Below are 20,162 nucleotides of genomic sequence, written 5' to 3'. Positions count from 1 at the left end.
ACATCCAGATAATGCTGGGGAGGAAACATGGAACAGAGGAGGGCAGAAGAGAGGGGGATCTTAGAACAGGGGATGTCAAGGCTGGGAGGGGGCTTAGAACAGGGGATGTCAGGGCTGGGAGGGGCCTTAAAACTGGGGTTATCAGAGCTGGGAGGGGCTGAGAACAGGGGATGTCAGGGCTGGGAGGGGCTTAGAACAGGGGATGTCAGGGCTGGGAGGGGCCTTAAAACTGGGGTTATCAGAGCTGGGAGGGGCTGAGAACAGGGGATGTCAGGGCTGGGAGGGGGCTCTGAACAGGGGGTGTCAGGCTGGTGGCACTTTGGAAGACAACACTAAAAGTGACTAAGGTCTTTAGAAATAATCTCATGAGACCTCCTTGTCTTACAGATGGACTTGAAGCCCAGAGACAGGCCACGACCGTTGCCAAAATAAAGGGGCCAATTCGTTGTGGAAAAGTCCCCAGTGTGTCCCAGGGGCACAGCAAGTATTGAGCCCCCTGCCTGGGACACCCATGAGGGACAGGGGGGACAGTGTGGGCTCAGCCCTGGCTTTCTCCTTGCTTCTCATCTCTGCCTCCAGCCTAGTCTCCCCTGCCTGGTTCCAAAGTGATCTTTTCTCTTTTGGACTCTTTGCCGTGTGCACCTGGTCTGAGGGTAATGAATGGAACCAGACCTGTGTGGCTTACAGGACCCTGGAGGACATGCCTGACCTGGCCTGGAAGGTAGTGACTGTGTGGTGCAAAATCCAGCGTCTGTCCTCCAGGAGGGAGGGAGGGAAGGAAGGAAGGAAGGAAGGAAGGAAGGAAGGAAGGAAGGAAGGAAGGAAGGATGGAAGGGAGGGAGGAAGGAAGGAAGGAAGGAAGGAAGGGAGGGAGGAAGGAAGGGGAAGGAAGGAAGGAAGGGGAAGGAAGGAAGGAAGGGGAAGGAAGGAAGGAAGGGAGGAAGGAAGGAAGGGAGGAAGGAAAGAAGGAAGGAAGGAAGGGAGGGAGGAAGGAAGGAAGGAAGGGAAAGAGGGAGGGAGGGAGGAAGGGAGGGAGGGAGGGGAAAGGAGGGAGAGAAGAAAGGAAGGAGGGAGGGGAAGGGAGGAAAGGAAGGAGGGAGGGGAAGGGAGGAAGGGAAGGAGAGAGAAAGGGAGAGAAAGAGAGGAGGGGGAGGGAAGGGAGGAGGGAGCATTTAAGTTGCTACCCAGAAAGAGTGTGAATTAGCAAAGGTCACACAGGCATTCCAAATCCTTCACTTTACTGATGGGGAAACTGAGGCCCAACAAGGGAGGTGATTAGCTCATGGTCACCCATCAAGGAAGTGAGTGAGCTGAGAGATGAACCCAGGTCTCCTGAATCCCATCCCACTGATCTTTACAAAATCAATACCATTGCCACCTTAATGTCACAGTTGGCTCAGAAAGAAAGGGGAACTGGGCAATGGGCTTCTTTCCTCCCCCATAGAATGTTGCCCCTTTGAAAAGACCTTCATTTTGAACCCACGTCAATGAGAGGAGATGACTGGATCAGAGTCTCTTTTTCCAAGGAATCATATGAACAGAAATTATTCTATCATGATTGAGTGAGAAATGGAGGCTTCGGGGACACCTGAGGTCTCCAGCCTCCTCTTTTTCTATTCCAGTGCTCCGCAGCGCTGCTTCTCGGAGGCTGGGTCCTGCTGGCCTTGCGGGCCCTGCTCCTCCTCTCCTGGACCGTCCTCCCCGAGGACTTCTGCCCCGTGAAAGGGCGCATCCCAACCCAGTACATGCAAGCAGCTTCTGGTGAGTCCCTTGCCCGTTCATAATCTTATTTCTGGCTGAGCAAATTTCTGCCTGTGGGCAAAAGCCAGATGAAGAAACTGATCTCAAAATCCAACACAAAGACTTCTGGATTTGGGAATCAGATGATCTCTGTTCAAATCCCATCTCTCCTGTTACTCCCTGTGTGACTTTGGGAGAGTCACTTCACATATTCCACCCCACCTCCCACTGCTTCAGTTCCCATCCAAATTGAAAATATTGGATTTGTGGCTTCTAGAGTCCTATTCAGCCTAGATCTATGACTAGGCTCCTATTTTTACTTGGACAAGTCATGAATCTCTGAGCCTCGGTTTCCCCATCTGTAAAATGATAATATTGGACTGGATGATTTCTCAAATCTGCCTTTTATAGCTGCATCAGAGACTAGCAGAATGGTAGAGCCAGCCCCATTATTTCCATAAGAAATAGACTGTCTTGTTTTTGTTTGTGTCCCGATCAATATTTCTGAAGCACTTAGGGTACAAAAAGAGGCAAAAGATATTCTCTGCCCCCAAAGAGCTTCCAACCATGCCGGACACTCCGGTAAAGATGGCTTTCCTCCTCTTCTCTCCCTCCAGTCATCACCAGTCTCCTGGGCCTGTTGCTTTTCCCATTCAGTCTGGCCTCCGAGGTGGCTCGGGTCACCTGTGGCCCTTCCACTGTGTACAGCAGCGGTCGCTGCCACCTGGGCTGGGGCTATATCACCGCCATCTTGGCTCTGGTCTTTACCAGTCTCCTGGCCATCGTTGGGCGATTCCAAGAAGACAAGACTCGGGAGAAGAAGATTCTCTTCTCTAGCATCAAGGAAAGGATCATCTTCGTTTGAGTCAAGAGATAGAAAGTCAACTTCTTTGCCAGTGGCTACTTCCTGCTGCCACCTAGTGCCTTCTGTCCTTCCCTGCAAGATGTCCCCAGCTGGAGAAGACCTCTGCCCAGGGATGGGGGTTTGAGTGAAGAGTTTAAGAAGTAGCAGACCTGACCCTAGTTCACTGTGTGATCGTGGGCAGGTCACCCGCCCGCTGCATCTCAGTTTCCTTTCCTGCCAAATAATAAGTTTGGATAAGCCTGAGGTTCTTAACCTGAGCTCCATGAGGGAGTCCTCAGATTTTTAGGGGGTCTGTGACCTTGGTTGGAAAAATCTCCATTATTATTTTCATGCATTTTTAATTTAAATTGACCATTTTTATTTTTAAAATTCTGCCAAAAAGACCATAGACTTCCCCAGACAGACTATTCAAAGCATCCATGATTAAAAGGAGGATAAAAACCTCTGACTGGGATAAATATCCTTTCTATTTCTCTAACCAGGGAAAAACCCCTGACTGGGATAAATTTTCTTTCTATCTCTCAAACCAGGGAAAAACCCTTGATTGGGTAAATATCCTTTCTCTCTCTCAAACCAGGGAAAAACCCTGGACTGGGATAAATTTCCTTTCTATCTCTCAAACCAGGGAAAAACCCTTGATTGGGATAAATATCCTTTCTCTCTCTCAAACCAGGGGAAAAAACATGACTGGGATAAATATCCTTTCTCTCTCTCAAATCAGGGAAAAATTCCTGACTGAGATAAATATCCTTTCTCTCTCTCAAATCAGGGAAAAATTCCTGACTGAGATAAATTTCCTTTCTATCTCTCAAACCAGGAAAAATCCCTGACTGGGATAAATATCCTTTCTCTCTCTCAAACCAGGGAAAAACCCCTGACTGGGATAAATTTCCTTTCTATCTCTCAAACCAGGGAAAAACCCTTGATTGGGATAAATATCCTTTCTCTCAAACCAGGGAAAAAACGTGACTGGGATAAATTTCCTTTCTATCTCTCAAATCAGGGAAAAATCCCTGACTGGGATAAATTTCCTTTCTATCTCTCAAACCAGAGAAAAACCCTTGATTGGGATAAATATCCTTTCTCTCTCTCAAACCAGGGGAAAAAAATGTGACTGGGATAAATATCCCTTCTATCTCTCAAATCAGGGAAAAATCCCTGACTGGGATAAATATCCTTTCTCTCTCTCAAACCAGAGAAAAATCCCTGACTGGGATAAATATCCTTTCTCTCTCTCAAACCAGGGAAAAATCCCTGACTGGGATAAATATCCTTTCTCTCTCTCAAACCAGGGAAAAACCCCTGACTGGGATAAATATCCTTTCTATCTCTCAAATCAGGGAAAAATCCCTGACTGGGATAAATATCCTTTCTATCTCTCAAACCAGGGAAAAACCCTTGATTGGGATAAATATCCTTTCTATCTCTCAAACCAGGGAAAAATCTTTAACTGGGATAAATTTCCTTTCTATCTCTCAAACCAGGAAAAAATCCCTGACTGGGATAAGTATCCTTTTTATCTCAAACCAGGGATGTTAAGGCACCCTAAAAAGGGATACATACAAAGAACACAAGAAATACGGACAGACAAAATTATGCATATAATATATAAATGAAGATTACAATGATATAAAAAATTTTCAAACTATAGAGCAAAGGGGGAGAGAGCTGCTCCTGAAGAAGCTCACTGCCATATGTGGAGGGCACGGCATCCATAGGTGGTCTCCCACCACCATCACGGTCACCAGCTCTCTGGGCAGGCTTGACGAGCAGCCAAGATGTGCTCTCCTGTCCAAAGCCTTTACACCACTCAGGGCTCACCAGGATACAGAATTTTAGACATTGATTGTGGGAGATCGCCACAATCGGGGCATTGGGCTGGTGTACACCCTTGAAATGAAAATATTCTCTGAATTGAATAATAAGGAATGAGGAATAAGGAGCAGGGACCCAGGAAACTCCCCTGTGGGGAGGGGTGGCAATGCCCACTCTCCCGGTTAATTAAGCCTTACCCTGTATCAGTCCTGGGGCATACTGGCCAACCAGTTTTTATTGTCCCCCCCAAATACGAAAGCAGCAACATTCTCTTTTATTACTATTTTGAACATTTGAGTATTATTTTAAAAAATTAATATAAACAAAGGGGCATCTAGATGGCACAGTGGATAGAGACCAGCCCTGAAGTCAGGAGGACCTGAGTTCAAATCTCCCTCAGATACTTAATACTTCCTAGTTGTGTGATCCTAGGCAAGTCATTTAATCCCAATTGCTTCAGCAAAATAATAATAATAATATAATAATAAACAATAACAGCTTTTAAGAATCAAATTTCCAGGTAAATGCGTCCCCAAGGGACAATATGGAATCATTTTCCTAAAATTGTTGTGGTATGGTTGTCTCAGTCATATCCAATTTTTCATGACCCTATTTGGGGTTTTCTTGGCAAACACACTATAATGGTTTGTTATTTCTTTCCAGATGAGGAAACTGAGGCAAATGGGGGCTAAATGAATAGACCAGGATCACACAGCTAAGAAGTGTCTGAAGCTACATTTGACCTCAATTCCTCCTGATTCCAGAGATAATATTCTACCTTCCTAGGCTAGGTTGAGAAAAGAAGTAAAAAGAACAATGTTTCAGAGCTACTTTAAAGAATTTGGCCTAGAACTTGCTGGTTGAGCCATTCATAGTTTTTTTGAGGTCCATTCACGTTCTTATAATTACAATCCCAAGGAAAATAGCCAATTGACTCAATCTCCCTCTTTTTTTTTTTTAATATTCCCTCCCCCAATTACAGGTAAAAACAATTTTTCACAAGGTAACAATATTTTATAAGTCCCTAAAGAGATTCATAAAGGAACGCAGAATTGAAAAGTTAATAGTTATTTTTAGTTGATAATAATTATACATTTAAATCTAAAATCATCGACTTATTGCACAGGAAACTGAGACCTGGAGAAGTGAAATTATTTGCCTAAGACCATCTGGGAAACAGTGGCAGCTTTAGGATTCAACACCAGGTCCCCCGACTTAAAATCTAAAGTCCTTTGTCCTGTGCTTTTTTCCAAATATAAATGCAAATTGTTCCAATTTAATAACCTAATAATGATAGGATGTTCAGAGGAGGGGAGTTAAGTTGGGGAAAACTCAACTTGATCATTTTTGGCCTGGAAAGAAAACTCAGAAATGTTATGATCGCTGCATTCAAGTAGCTGAGGAAGAAGAATTAGCTTTTTTCTGCTGGATCCCAGAGGGAAAGTACAAGAAAGATGCTGGGTGAAAGTTTAAAAAAAAAAAAAAAAAAAGGTCAATTTCAGCTTGATGTTCAGAACTTCCTGGTGATAAGGGAGCTGTCCAACAGGAGAACGAGCTGCAGAGAGGATTGTGGAAAGCTGGAGGACCACTTGCTCCTCAGTGAGCCGTTAGAGGGAATTCTTATTCAGGTAAGGGCTGAATTATATGGTCCTCTCCAAACTTGATATTCTGATATAATTTGCTTTTATATAGTCAATGAAAGTTTGCAAAGGATATACATTTCCATGTTTGATTGCGGTTGGGGTCCGTGACTTTGAAGGTCATTTCTCCATCTACACCAGTGACCCTGTGCTCCTCTGGTTTGGTAAAGAGTAGGAAAATCATCCTTTGCAGATGAAACTCTGGCAGAGGAAGAGAAATGGCTTGCCTCGAGTCACACAGTATATAAGGGACCAATGCTGAATTTGAATCCAGGACTTCTTATCTCCAAACTCAGTTCTTTCATATGTTCATCAATCTGGACTAGAGATTCTTTTTTTGTGTGACATGAACCTCTTTGGCAGGAACCTTCTCAGAATCATATTTTAAGTGAGCAAAATAAAATACATGGGTTTGAAAAGAAAACCAATTTTACTAAAATGGTTTATCAATTTTTTTTTTTTTTTTGATTTACAAAACCCAACTTCTGATTTAGAGCTGGAAGGGACCTCAAAGCAAAAAAAAAAAAACAAAAAAAAAACTTTTAGAGTATTTTGCCTAATACTCTAGCTTTCTTATTTTACATAGGAAGAAATGGAAACCTGGGACATTGAGTAGCTTTATTGTTAACATTAGGTCATTTACAACTCTTTTTTGTTGTTGTTGTTAGGCAGTTGGGATTAAATGACTTGCCCAGGGTCACATAACCAGGAAGTATTAAGTATCTGAGTTTGGATTTGAACTCAGGTCCTCCTGACTTCAGGGCTGATGCTCTATCTAGGTTCTTTTAACAGTTATCAGTTGCTAGAACTGAGGGTCCACCATTTGATTTGTACTGTACGTATCATCTTCTTCTTTGATCCCTTTTCACAGTGACTCATGAACTTGCAAAATTTGGAGTTCAGAGAAACTACTGTTGTTTTTGTGGTTTATCTTTTGTTTTCAACTAATTCTATGACATCCCAGATCATGTCTCAACTCACGTCCAACTTGGATTTAAGTGATGCAGAGTTGCACACTATCATCAGTCTCTCTCTCCTCCAGAGTCATAGTACCAGTGACAGGACAAAGGTCAAGCCAACTAATGATGGCCCAGGATATAGTGGATGAGGACTTTGGTTTCTTCAATGTCTGACCAAGCTCTAAGAACAATTCCTGCTTCACAAAAACTAACCAACATATTTTGAAAAATCTCAAATTGTCAATAAGGCATAAGTATAAATACTTTTTATAAGTTTAAAAATCTTTAATCTTTTTGGAAAAAGTGAAAAACTTTGAGCCATTGGCTGAAATGAGATTATGCTACATAGGAAAGGATCTGGGATTGGTTAACATGGAGAGACACTCCATTGAGTAGATTCCGGGGAGAACTGGGATGGGGACATGCTCCACTAGAGTAGCTACGCAAGAACCATAGGCATCCTAAGTCCTACTCACATCATCCTCTGGGGCTTCATGGTAGCACACTACTTGGCAACTTCTCAATGATTTTAACACATTTTTTTGATATCTTTTTAAAAATATATGATACCTACCTTTCCCAATGTATTCCCTCCCAGGGAGAGAATTCTTAACAAATATATATTTGTATTTATTTTAATATTTAATATTAATTATTATATAATATAGCTAATATTAATTATTATATAATTATGATTTACATTATATTAATATCAATATCATATTTTAATATTTTACATATATATTTTTAAAAAAAATTTTTTGTGTGCTGAGGCAACTGGGGTTAAGTGACTTGTCCAGGGTCACACAGTCAGGAAATGCTAAGTGTCTGAGGCCAGATTTGAACTCAGGTCCTCCTAACTTCTGGGCTGGTGCTCTATCCACTGCGCCATCCAGCTGCCCCCAACAAATCATTTTTCAGAAAGAAATAATTTAACAAAACTAGCTAGTGAATCAATTGCATTTTAAATATCTAACACTGGAGATCCAAGAGTTATCACAAACAACAGATCCAAACTCAGTTCTCCCCCAAACCTTCCCAGTTCTTCCCGATTTTCTCATTACGGTGGAAGAAATCACGATTTCTTGCAAACTTGTGTCATCATCGACTCCTCATTCACACTCAGCCCACGTAGTCAATCTGTCGAACCTTCGGTTCTGCTTCCAGAACATTTCTCCTTGTGTCCCATCCCTTCCCTCGCACAGCCAGCACTGGCGCGGGCTCTGCTCTCCCGGGCCTAAGCCACTTCCTTCCCTTGCGGCTCTCTCCCGCCCTCAGTCTCTCTCCGGCCTCCCCTCCACCCCCCCACGCCTTCCCCGCTGCCTTCACTGTTGTGGCTGTTGTTGGTCCTTTGTCCTATGACATCAGGGAGGGGACGTGATGGGCAAGTGAATTGGACTGAGCTGGGCAAGAGGACCTGCCTCACTTTCCCCTCCAGAGCTGCCAGAGAGAGACCAGGAGGATTAAAAATGGCCCTGAATGCAGTGGGGACTTTGGCACCCACCCTGAGCTGGGTATAAGGGGAACAGGGCTGTCATGGATGCTGCTCCCACTCACTAGGCCCAGAGACAAAGGGATCCCATGCAGAGGGACTTGGGAACCTTCTGGGTACCAGACTGGTCGCTTCCCTCTTAGCCTGACAAGTTCCCAGGCTCAAATGATGTGACCTGCAGGAGCGGGACATGGCTTCCACAACAGGGGCAGGTAGGGGGCTTTGGAGATATGGGAAGAGGCAGAAGAAGGACTCTGGGAACAGGGGATGTCAGGGTGGGAGGGGGCTTAGAACAGGGGATGTCAGGGCTGGGAGGGGGCTTAGAACAGGGGATGTCAGGGCTGGGAGGGGGCTTAGAACAGGGGATGTCAGAGCTGGGAGGGGCTTCAGAACAGGGGATGTCAGAGGTGGGAGAGGGCTTAGAACAGGGGATGTCAGAGCTGGGAGGGGGCTTAGAACAGGGGATGTCAGAGCTGGGAGGGGCCCAAGGACTGTACTTTACTCCTGGCTCCTGAGTCTTTCTCCTCCAACCCCAGCCTCGTTCTCACATTCAGAGATCCTTTCTCCTCAGAGCCCTTTCTCTTGCCCAGTTCAGGCATCTTCTCCCCTCCCTTTTATTCTATTAGAATGTAAGTTCCCTGAGGGCAGAACCTTCATTTGGATCTGTATCCCAGGGCCTAGAACAGAGCCCGGCTCATATCACACTGTAAGTAGGACAGGCCCCAGATGACTTCATTTTTGTATTCTCACCACCCAGCAGTGTCTGGTATATATACAGAAAGTGACTAATTATGCTGATGGAGAGCATTGAACCCGGGGCCAAGAGAACTTGAGTTCAAATACCTCCTCAAACCCTTTGTAGAAGTCCCGTTACATCTCTAAGCCTCAGTTTCCCTCTCTGTAAAACAGAGACAATAACAGCTAACCACCTCGCATTGTTGTGAGGATAACATCTGTAGAGTATCTTAAGAACATGGCTGAGGATTTGGTTTGTGATTTTACTGGTAAAAGGGAGGAAAAAGGTGAGGAAACTTTCCTACTTCAGAGCCACACCTTCTTTTCCACTGGATCAAAGTTCCACCCGATATCTCACAGTCAGTATGTGTTAGAGGTGACTAGGATCCAGGTCCTCCTGTCCCTGCGGCTAGCTCTCTCTATGACACCGGAAAGAGTTTATAAATCATCATTATTATCATTAATAATAATCTCCTACTGCAAATACCCCCCCCATCCAAAAACAGAACCAGAGAGACCAACCAATAACGATTTTATTGTTCTGAAAACACAGAGAGCACGGGGACCAGAGTTTGCAACTGTTTTGTTTTTGAAACAACAGTAAAGAACAATTTACAATAAAAAAAAAAAAAGTAGGGCCAAAGCCCCTATAAAATAGTTTAAACCACCACGTGGAGATCACATGTGCTCATAGATTGGTGACACGGATACACGATACCATACAAGCCACGACATCAACCGATCTCACACAGAAGGGCTCCCCCCAGACCAGGACAGCATCCAAGCTAGAGACGCGGCGGCCCAACATCACCCTGGAGACTGAATCTCGGAGCCAAGTCACGTATGCATTATTTATTTCTAAAAGACCACGGCTTCTAAGAAATGGAGCCCGTTCTTATCCTTCCCTGGGACTAGTGAACCAGAGACCTTTGAGTTTAGGGGCGTGGGATGGGGGACCCTCTCCTACCAGGTGAATGAACATCCTCTTAGCAGACGATTTGGTCTCGGGAGGATCGGGGCTCCGGCCGGAGAGTAGGAAGGGTCCTTCCGATTCACTCCGGAACAGGGGAATGGTTACAGAACATTTCCGGGTTCTGTGATCGTAGCAGCTGGAGAGGTCCCCCCCAATTAGTGAAATAGTGTCCCCAAGAAGGGAAGTCTCAGGGTGGTTTTCTGCAGCTTGGACCTGTCACCTCACTTTGCTGGTGTTAATGGCAGCAGGTAAAATCCTGATTGATAGTCGGCACTTCAAAGATAATTGAATTGTGCTATTGTGTACATGCGTTCAGATTATTAACTCCTCATCTTAATGCCCTAAGATCCCAGAGGTTGTAGCTTGGGGTCCCCCAGGGAAATAATTCAGGGTCTTGCCTTCCCATCACCCCAACCCATTTTCTTCTTCACACACCGGGAATTTGGGTCTCGTTTCCAGGAGAATCCACAAATGAGATGCTCACCCTTCCATCCCAATAAGTCTTTCAAGTGACTGCTTTAAGTAAAGGAACTTTGGGGATTTTGTGAGTGCACACAGGATGATCCCCCTTTTGAGCCTTAACCAGAAGAAAGAGCATCATCTGAGTCAGAGGAGCAGGGTTCAAATCCTGCCTCTTCTACTTACTAGCCACATGGCTTAAAGGCCCCCTTTCTGCTTCAGTAAATTAAGGCACTGGGCCTAGGCAACCTTTAAGCTTTGTAGCACTAAATCCAATGGCGATGTGATTTGATTTCTATTTCCAAGCCCAGTCACTTCTTCAAAGTCCCAGAGCAAAATATAAAATGATCAAGGGAGGAAATATAAGATGTTTTAAGGGAGAAAAGGGGGTTAAGGATGAAATGCCAATAAAGTCTGGGCTAGGAAAATACCCACAAGGAAAGGAAAAACACTGGAGGTATGAGGGAGAGGGGAGAAAAAAATATGGGAAAGATTCTGGTTCATCCCCTGTGATGTGTAGGAGCCCCTTTCCTCCAATCCCACTTGTGTTTCCTTTAGAACCAAGCTTTTGGGGGCAGGAACATTTCATTTTTGTTGGGGGAGAGAGGAGTTCGATTTCCAGGATTTCTCTGGTGCAGCAATTTCTCGATAAGAAAATTCTCTGGACTGATGCAGAGTATTACAACTTACAGTCTTAGACAGTGGCCTAGGTCAGCAAGAGCTTAAGTGACTTGCCCAAGATCACACAGCTAGAGCGTGTCAAAGCGGACCTTGAATTCAAATCTTTCTGACTCCAATTCTCTCGGACATTTAGTAAATTCAGGTCGGGGAGAGAAGGGGGGTAGTGAACCAGAATGGGTATGTTCTTTCCTATTATCTTGAGCAGCAGGGGAGCTGCCATAGGGATAAATTACAACATTAAGGACCTTAGAGATCACCTAGACCAACAATTTTATTTTACAGCGGAGGAAGCTGAGACACAGAACATTTAAGCGACTTCCTGGAGGTCTCATGCTAATAGTAAAGCCGTGGTTCAAACTCAAGAGTTCTCTGACACCAGATATGGTTATTCTTTTTACTATGTTGCCTCCTCTCCTCCATATTGGTCTCCAATGAGAGGGAGGAAGAAAAGAAAGAGAAAGGGAAGGGGCAAGATGAAAAGAGAAGCTGTGAAATACTTTGCACCCACTCAGAAATGTGGGGATGGGTGGGGAGTAAGTAGAATGCTTAATGGTGGAACAAACTTTCTTCCCAACCCACTCAGCCATGTTTCTGACCCTTTTAGGGCCATCTTCATGACCACGTAAAGAAACAGCCACAGTCTTACCCGATTGGCCGACAGAGGAAAAGGCCCAGGGAAGAGAAGGGAAATCATGCGAGAGTATCACTCTGTGCCGCCATCTTGGTCTTAAGTGGAATAAGTCCAATCCACATGAAATCTTCCACAAAAACATTCTGTTCAGTCTCAGCACTACAAAAGGCAAAGACACCTGGAACATACACACATACAAACACACACACACATACACACACATATTTTGGGCACAAAGACCACATACTCCAAAACTCAGGGTCAGGAATGTTTTAAGAAGGTGTGGCCAGTCCTTCGTCCACAATTACACAAGGTTCAAATGACTCCCGTTGTGTAAGAAGTCCTTTACAAAAAGCAAGAATATTAACCTAGACTTGTGTTGTTTGTAAAAATATATCATTGAGAACAAGGAGAGCAGTAGTGCATTAGATTAGGCATTTGTGCGAGTTCAACAGGTATGTGGGCGCCCCGCTCCCCACGAGGGCGAGCCCAAACGTGGGTCTGCAAGCATCAAAGGGCAGTTCTAGTGCATGGCAACGAGCCAGGGCACACTGAACTAAGGCTGAGGGGGTCGTGAAGCTGGCTGAACTATGGTAAAACGATGGGACCGTTGGGATACCGGAATGATAATAGGACAGGGCTCTTGTAATATAAGAATAAAGATTCTGGAAGAATGATTTGGGGGAAACGGGCTGTTGGAACATGGAACGATGAGGCTGGTGGATGGGACTTCAGGAGCATCTTCCATCTCACAGACTTCCTTTGGTAACCACCAGAAGGACCGAACAAAAACATGTCACTAAAACCAAAAATGCAATTGTCGTGATTGTTGCGTTATTTCGGTCATGTTTGACTCTCTATGACCCCATCTGGTTTTTTTTTTTGGCAAAAACTAGAGTGGTCGCTTCTCTAGCTCATTTTACAAATGAGGAAACTGAGGCAAAAAGGGTTAAGTGACTTGGCCAGGGTCACACAGCTAAGAAGCGTCTGAGGCTACATTTAAACTCGGATCTTCCTGACATCAAGCTCGGCTACCTAGCTGCCCCGGATCAAAAATACAGAACCCCTATGACCGCCCATTGTTGCTTCATGACTTCCTAAGTATTTTGTACTTATAAACCAATTCTTTAGAATGGTGCAAGTAGGACATACTTCCCACCATCTAAAAGCTCAATACCCTTGTCACTTAGATGTAAGCAGATACCCGACCATTTCTGTATTTTAAAAAATATAGTTTCTAATGGAAATTCATTATATAAAGTCAACCCTGGTCCCACTGTTGGTTTTGTGCCTGTTTTGGGCAATTAGTGGAGCCAGGGAAAGTACTTAACTACTAGTGACAGGTAAGAGCTGCAAAAGGAAGAGATTCAGCTGTCAACCCCAGTTTGGGAGGGGTAAATGTTTCCTTACTCTTAAATGATCAACACACACACTAAGGAATGTGAAAAGGTAAAGGGATGGCCCTCTGGGAAAATTCCTGTGGGTATTATCTCTGTGACCCCATGAAGGACCTTTCTTCTTAGTCTTCAAAAAAGGTCCATCGGTCAGATGACTCTTTCCCGTAAGGCAGAAATTCTCTAAACAGGGTTCAAAAGTCACCTCTGGATGATTTCACAGGCTGGGATTCTCGAATTGGAATATGTGTATATAATCTGACAGCTGCTGGACTTGTGGTTCTGGTCCAACTTAATAATTCATTCTGACTACTCAGATAGTGCCCCATTAAGGGTTCACCTATGATGGCACCATTCCCCCCAATCCATTCAAGTAGTTTGGGGTGAGTTATATAGTCCGTGGGAGATAATAGGGCCAGTGAAAATGTAAGACTTTGGAAAAGCACTTATTTAAAAATCTGTCAGTTTCAATACACTGTTCAATTCAGAGAGAGGTGGTGGACATTTTCTCTCTGACATGAAAACTGTAGTCTATCTCCGATGTGGCATTTCACTGTGGGCAGAATCTGCTGCTACCCTTGGTCAGAGCCCAGTTGGCGGGTGTCAATGAGCAACTTTGATGCCCATTTTTGGAAGCCTCTTGGAGACAGATATTTTCTACAGAAAACTGTCTTTGCCCTTGGGAATTTTAAAACCCGAGTTGAGCCAAAGCAGGGACTAGATAGACAATGCACAGGACACTTCATACATTTTAAGCCAGTCTTATAAATAAGGACTTGAAAATTGACCAGCTCACATAAATCATCTCCCAGAGAGAGGGTAGATACTAGTAGGAAAAACAAACACAAAAACATTCTATTTCACTTGCCTGACAGAACAGGCAAGTAACTGGCCCCAAGGCTGTTTTAAACATTCCAAAATTGAAAAATGCCCATCCTCACCCTCCTCCATGAGGTAGGTTAGGCAATAAATAAGTCAAAATTACCTAATATATCTCTATATGTTATATACCTATACATTTGTGTATATATATATGTATATTATGTACACATTGAAACTTCAGCTCAGGGCTGTGTTCAGCTCCATAGCCTAATTCAATCCATAATTTAGACCAGTGGATATCTATCTACACAGAAAAAAAAAAAGGAGGCAGGGATCAAGGATACTTTCTCTGCCCTTAATTTTTTTTTGTGGGAGTAACAGAAGCATAGACATGAGAAGAAGATCACATCCAGATATACTACTGGGAGGGAAGGAAAGCATGAGCTACATACATTTCAGAAGCAAAAAGTTTTTCCCCCAAATAAAGAAATAAATAAAAATGAGAATGATAGCTTGATTCCCTTTTTACACTTCTCTACATTTGTCTCTACATAGATATCAGTACAGCAAGGACCTGGGATTTTGTCAATGGAGGATTTCTACCCTCAGCAGATTGAAACCTCTCTCTAATTTAGTAGCGAAATCTGAAAGAGACCAAGTGACTTGCCAGAATTAATACCACTAAGAAGAGTCCTGATTCCAAATCTAGCAACATATGCCCTTTGTCCTACAGAATGTAAGTGCCTCCAGTGGACTATAGATGCTTTCAAGGCACAGACTGTGTTTTGTTTTGTTTTCTCAGTTATAGGCACACAATAGGGGCTTAATAAATGCTCACTGATTTGTATGGAACTGTACCTCCCTGTCTCTCATCTGTGTGTAGCTGTGAAAAGAGAGACAAGTCTCTGATAAACACTTACAAGATAACGTATGTAACACTGAAAAGCTTCAGTCCCCTCTGCCAAGTAACTCTTACTTGCTTGAATTCGGTTATACATGGATGCAGGAGATGTACAAGAAATTGGCTAAATCCCAGGTATTCCAAAACACAACCACGAAATGGCCTCCGGACATTTTCTGGAAAACCATCAGAGCACAGGGAAGAAGCTTGGTCCAGGGTTTCTCAGTGCTCTGTCCAAAAGCCTTGGGAAGATTTGGATTTTTTTTTAATTCTCAGAAGGGCCTTCTTATGTGTTTGTCTAACAAATTTTGTTCCTGAATGTCTGGAAAGGGTGACAGGAGACCAGGGTGGTGATCCCAAACTGGAGAGAAGGTGCTACTTTCTGTCCTGAGATCAGTGGTAAGTACTCAGAATTCAGATGGTTAATGATCGACTCTGAAAGCTGTATACAGATGGTTCTAAGGATAGAGAAGCCCAAGTTTTCTTATGGTTTGCCAAATAGGCTCTTCCTAAGATTAAGTTAAGAGAAAAGACCCAGTTCTGACAGAGGGGAGAGAGAGGATGATGTGGGGCACATAGCAAGAGAGCCTTCTCCTCCCACAGGGAATGGATGATGCCTTGAGAATACTAGGTGCAATTAGATGGAGAATAGAAGCTCCCCGAAACCAGGGACTATTTTTGGTTTCATGTCCCTAGGATCGAGTGCACACAAAGTGCTTAAGATATATCTGTTGAAATAAAGTCAGATCTAAACAATTGGAAAAATATCAATTGTTCATAGGTAAGTTGAGCTAATATAATAAATATGACAATTTTACTTAAATTAGTCCACTTATTCAGTGCCATATCAATCAAATGGCCAAAAGATTATTTTACAGAGCTAGAAAAAATAATAACAAAATTCACCTGGAAAAAGAATAGGGAATCAATGAAAAAGAAACACAAAGGACAGTGACCTAGCAGTGCCAGATCTAAAACTCTATAATAAAGCCAGAAGACCCGGCTTTAAATCCCAGCTCTGACACTCTAGAGCTGTGTGACCCTGAGTTAGTCACTTTGCTTCTGAGTCTCAGTTTCCTCATCTATAAATTGGGAAGAAGAGAATTTAGGCAGTTGTCTCCCAGAATTATGAAGGGGAGAACTTTATAACTCTGGAAACTTAGAGGTACAGCTCCCACCGATGTTTCTCTCATCTCCAATATGAGGACGGTGCATACGTGCTGAATAGTTCTGAATAGCTTTAGGGTGGAAGGGACCTCCTAGGTTTCTGGTCCAACCTGGCACTGAGTAGGAAACTGAGGTCCACGTGACCAAGATACACAGGTAAGAAGTGTCTGCGACAGGATTTGAACTCAATTCTAAGCCCTAATCCCCCCACTCAGCTGTAGCCCATGGTTTGTATGGTTTTTGTTCTGTTTGTCTAGAACCAGTTTAATGCTCTTTATGAATTTGGCGGGAGAGGTTTTAGGCAGGTCGATGGCCAGGGCAGAGTGAACCACAAAGGGCGGGATGGTTTTCTGGGAAGAGAGAAAGTGGGAAGGAACTTCACTCTCCAAAGGCTGCCCTTCTCTGATTCGTGGTCCTTGATCAGAATGAGGACATTGGAGAAATCAGCTCACAGAAAGGAAGGAGTGAGGAGAAAACCCACTGTGGATGAGGCTAGCCCAGCTGGCTGAGACAAGAGGAAGAAGCCTTGGATGTCACTCATCCTAACACGGATGGACCTTCTCTCAGGGAGACACTCAACCCGAGCCCCTTCTGGCTCCACCCAGCCAGACTGTCTGTTCTCACAGTCAGCAAATGACAAATTCAAAATTCATGCTTCCAAATAGGACTGATTTTTGGCGTCCTTCTACCTGAGCTTAAAAAAAAGGCGGGAGGGGACATGGAGGAAGGACTCTCCGATGTTCATCCTTCTGGAGTTCTCCACGAGGAAGCCTTAGCTTAGTCCCCAGGAGAGCTCTCAAGAAGAAAGCTTAGTGTGCTGGGATTCAGACCCACGGGTGGTCCTGATTTATGGAAAGAGACGCTTCCCCTTTGGGAAAGAAAAGTGTCCTCCTTGGGAAAAGGAAGGAGGGAGCAGCATGGAACAGAGACCTAAGCATCAGAAGGAAGCTGGGCTGTTTCTCCTTGTCTGAGCCGGGCTGGGCAGTGGGTGCAAGAAGGTGGAAGAGACTTGGATTCCTTTCTTATGGCATCTGTGGTCCTTCATCTCCTGCCCGGGGCTCACCGAGGACAAGGGGCTTTGCCGGGCAGCCAGGTCAACCTCTCCACTAAAGGCATGGGTCAAGGCCCTCCCCCAAGATGGCTCCATTGCTACTGAATGGCAGGTTTACTTGGACCACGGAAAGTAGATCTTAAGGGAACAGAGGAATAGCAAGGAGGCAAAGGAGGAACATTTCCCTTCTCCACTCACCCCCTTCCTCCCCCAAAGGATGCTGATTCTAACTTGGAGATCTTTGGTAGAACACAGAAGCACAAAGTTCTAATGAAGGAACAAAGCCCTCGCCTGCCTGCCGCAAACAGGAGACGCTTCCTCTTGCCGGCACAGCCCGCGATCTCGGCCAGGCCCCGGAGGCTTTCGGGAGGCTGTGGGCAGCGCCAAATGGAAGGAGACGGAGCCAGAGCCTCGACCGGCAACCTCCAAGGGACGTCGCCACCGTCGCCCGCCCTCTACTTGTTCTCGATCAGCGTCTGTACCTTGTAGACCAGGTCTCGGGCGAGCTTCAGGATCTGCTTGGTGTTGTGTCTCTCGGCCATCTCTGAGAAGAGGGAGGGGAGAAAAGGGAAGTGAGTGGAACGTGAGGCTCTGGATCCAGGAGGGCCGCCGGCTCCAAACGAGGGGCCGGAGGGTTGGAAGAGAAGTCAGGCTGCAAGAGTGGGAGGTCATTTGTATTGAAATCATCATGGAATTATGGGATCTTCTGTCTGGAGGGGAACTGGGAACAGGGGAGGTGAGGGCTGGGAGTTTTAGAACAAGAAATGTCAGAGCTGGGAAGGGCTTTAGAATAGGGGATGTCAGAGCTGGGAGGGGTCTTAAAAAAAGAATGATTCAAGATTCCCGTTTCCAAAACAGTTAAGCATTCCCAGAGGTAAATGGGCTGCCTAGAGGGCTGGTAAGTTTTCCCCATAATCCCCATAATCAGAGTCTGTCAGTGATTTTATAGAAAAATCTCTCTAGATTAGATGGCTTTCAAGATACGAGGCAACAAAGCAAAAAGCTTTTTTTTTTTTTTGGCCTATTTTGTGACAGCAGCTATTCTAAAATACTTTTCAATCCTGAAACTCTCTGAGTCTAGGATTCTACCAAGACTAATTCCTTACTTTACTGAGGGAGAAACTGAGAAACACAGGAGTTCAGTGACCTATCTTTTCAGTCTCCAAGCTGGATTTGAACTCAGTTCTCCCACTTCCCAAGTCTTTTCTTATCTGGGATCATACTGGAAGAACTAAAGTCCCTTCCAGCTCCAAGATTCCGTGGTGGCCAGAGTCTGGGCCACTGAGTCAGATCACCCTGGGTATGCCATGGTCATCCTGTCACTCCATTTTTGGAAATCATGGCATGTAAAATGAACAGAATTCACTCTGACAAACCTTCCTTCTTTCACTATGAAATCAGCCCTAAGCAATCTTTCTTAATCAAAGGTGTCATTTTCTTTTTGGATACCCACAGTTCCCCTCCTTCCCTTCTCCCCCAGCACTCACTTCCCTAGCACGACCCAGCCATCGTGTTACCATTAAAGAACTTGATGATGTCTGTGAAATCCATATTATTTTCCAAGATGATGTCTCGGTAGACCTCCACCAAGGCCAGGGCGATGAACAGGACATAGTGGGAAGAAGAGACGTGTTTCGCAGCCCAAATGGTTTCCCAGACGGAGAAGACGTCATCGTAAACTAGTTCTATGGAAACACCAAAGCACAGCTTCAGGAAGGGTCCGAGACAGCAGACCCTCTGTTCAGAACTGCCCCACCATCACTCGTGCAAGGAAAACTCAGCTCAATCCATGGTTAATCATTCATATTCAATGGGTGACTACCAGCATCACTGATGGCCATTGGCCATCAACAACGTCAAGTTCCTGGGACACCCAGATCTCTCCATGTCAAGTCACTCATACTTCAGTTTCCCAGCTATAAAAATGAAAATAAAAATATCTATTTTCCTAGGTTCTTGAAAGGCTCAAATGGGGTAGATATTATTATATAAAATGTTTTGGAAAACTTTAAGATATTATAGAAATAGCTGGTATTCTTTATAACTCATGCTTTGATCCCTTCTCAGGGAATTATTGTGTAGGAGAAAAAAAATTGGAATTGGTCAGAGGTCCTAGATTTCAAGCCTAGTTTTGCTATTATAAACTGTGTCATCTTGGATTAGCCACTTAACTCCATCAAGCCTGTTTCCTCCTCTATAAAGTGAAGAGGGAAGACTCCATGGCTTCCAAGGGCCTCTGAATCTATCATCCCAGGTTGTTCTTGAGCTGCTTCCCTGCCACTGGAGGCTGGCTTCCCACCATTGGATGGTTCTGCCTCCAAGTATAGCATGAATAGCCACGCCCTTGCAAGACTTGTACCTCTCTTAAAATCCAGGAGGAACCAACGGTAGCAGAAGTAGAAATGTGTGTAATCGCCATTCTGGTGCATGAGCTCAAAAAGCTCAGAGTCCAAAATCTGTCCAAGAGAAGAAGGAGTCACATTAGCACTGCACCTGACCGGAAGGTCTCCTCCTGACCTCATGAGCCCATCATTGGGCAGCTTCCCTAAATCTTAAGATTAGAATTATTAAGAAAAAAGGGAAAAGGATATTTGCTCAAAAAACCCTACAACATACATTATTCAGAATGAGATGGAGTCAAGAACACCTGAATTCAAATCCAGCCTCAGACACTTACTAGCTGTGTGACCCTGGACAAACAGCTTCACCTTGTCTGCCTCAGTTTCCTCATCTGTAAAATGAGCTGGAGAAGGAAATGGCAAACCTCTCCAGTACCTTTGCTAAGAAAACCCTCAAAAGGGTCAAGATACCCTTGAAATACAACAGAACAAGGCTAA

At 44.4% G+C, this 20,162-nt stretch overlaps 2 protein-coding genes across 2 annotated transcripts in view; one reads left to right on the top strand and one right to left on the bottom strand.

The window, feature by feature from the left end:
* Positions 1 to 418: 418 nt before the first annotated feature.
* On the top strand, positions 419 to 3,029 carry LHFPL7 (LHFPL tetraspan subfamily member 7). Its single transcript, XM_051976144.1, has 3 exons — positions 419 to 721; positions 1,623 to 1,761; positions 2,358 to 3,029. The coding sequence occupies exons 1-3, from the start codon at positions 512 to 514 to the stop codon at positions 2,603 to 2,605; spliced, it is 597 nt and encodes a 198-aa protein (XP_051832104.1). The 5' UTR covers positions 419 to 511; the 3' UTR covers positions 2,606 to 3,029.
* A 6,732-nt stretch (positions 3,030 to 9,761) lies between these two features.
* Positions 9,762 to 20,162, bottom strand: part of SGSM1 (small G protein signaling modulator 1) — a 106,193-nt gene continuing 95,792 nt past the window's right edge. Inside the window, exons 23-25 of the mRNA XM_051973011.1 lie at positions 19,685 to 19,781; positions 18,843 to 19,010; positions 9,762 to 17,869 (exon numbers count right to left, since the gene is read on the bottom strand). Coding sequence (XP_051828971.1) covers positions 17,781 to 17,869; positions 18,843 to 19,010; positions 19,685 to 19,781 — 354 coding nt within the window. The 3' untranslated portion in view covers positions 9,762 to 17,780. The remainder of the gene's footprint in view (positions 17,870 to 18,842; positions 19,011 to 19,684; positions 19,782 to 20,162) is intronic.

This window comes from Antechinus flavipes, chromosome 1, assembly GCF_016432865.1.
Source record: "Antechinus flavipes isolate AdamAnt ecotype Samford, QLD, Australia chromosome 1, AdamAnt_v2, whole genome shotgun sequence".
NCBI lineage: Eukaryota > Metazoa > Chordata > Mammalia > Dasyuromorphia > Dasyuridae > Antechinus > Antechinus flavipes.
This window is presented reverse-complemented; position numbering and strand designations above follow the sequence as displayed.

Bases quoted from the DNA above. Each gene is read 5' to 3' on its own strand.
- LHFPL7 (XM_051976144.1), top strand. From the start codon at position 512: ATGAGGGACAGGGGGGACAGTGTGGGCTCAGCCCTGGCTTTCTCCTTG. The intron at 722-1,622 runs GTAGTGACTGTG...TTTCTATTCCAG, and splicing joins TGCCTGACCTGGCCTGGAAG to TGCTCCGCAGCGCTGCTTCT. The intron at 1,762-2,357 runs GTGAGTCCCTTG...CTCTCCCTCCAG, and splicing joins GTACATGCAAGCAGCTTCTG to TCATCACCAGTCTCCTGGGC.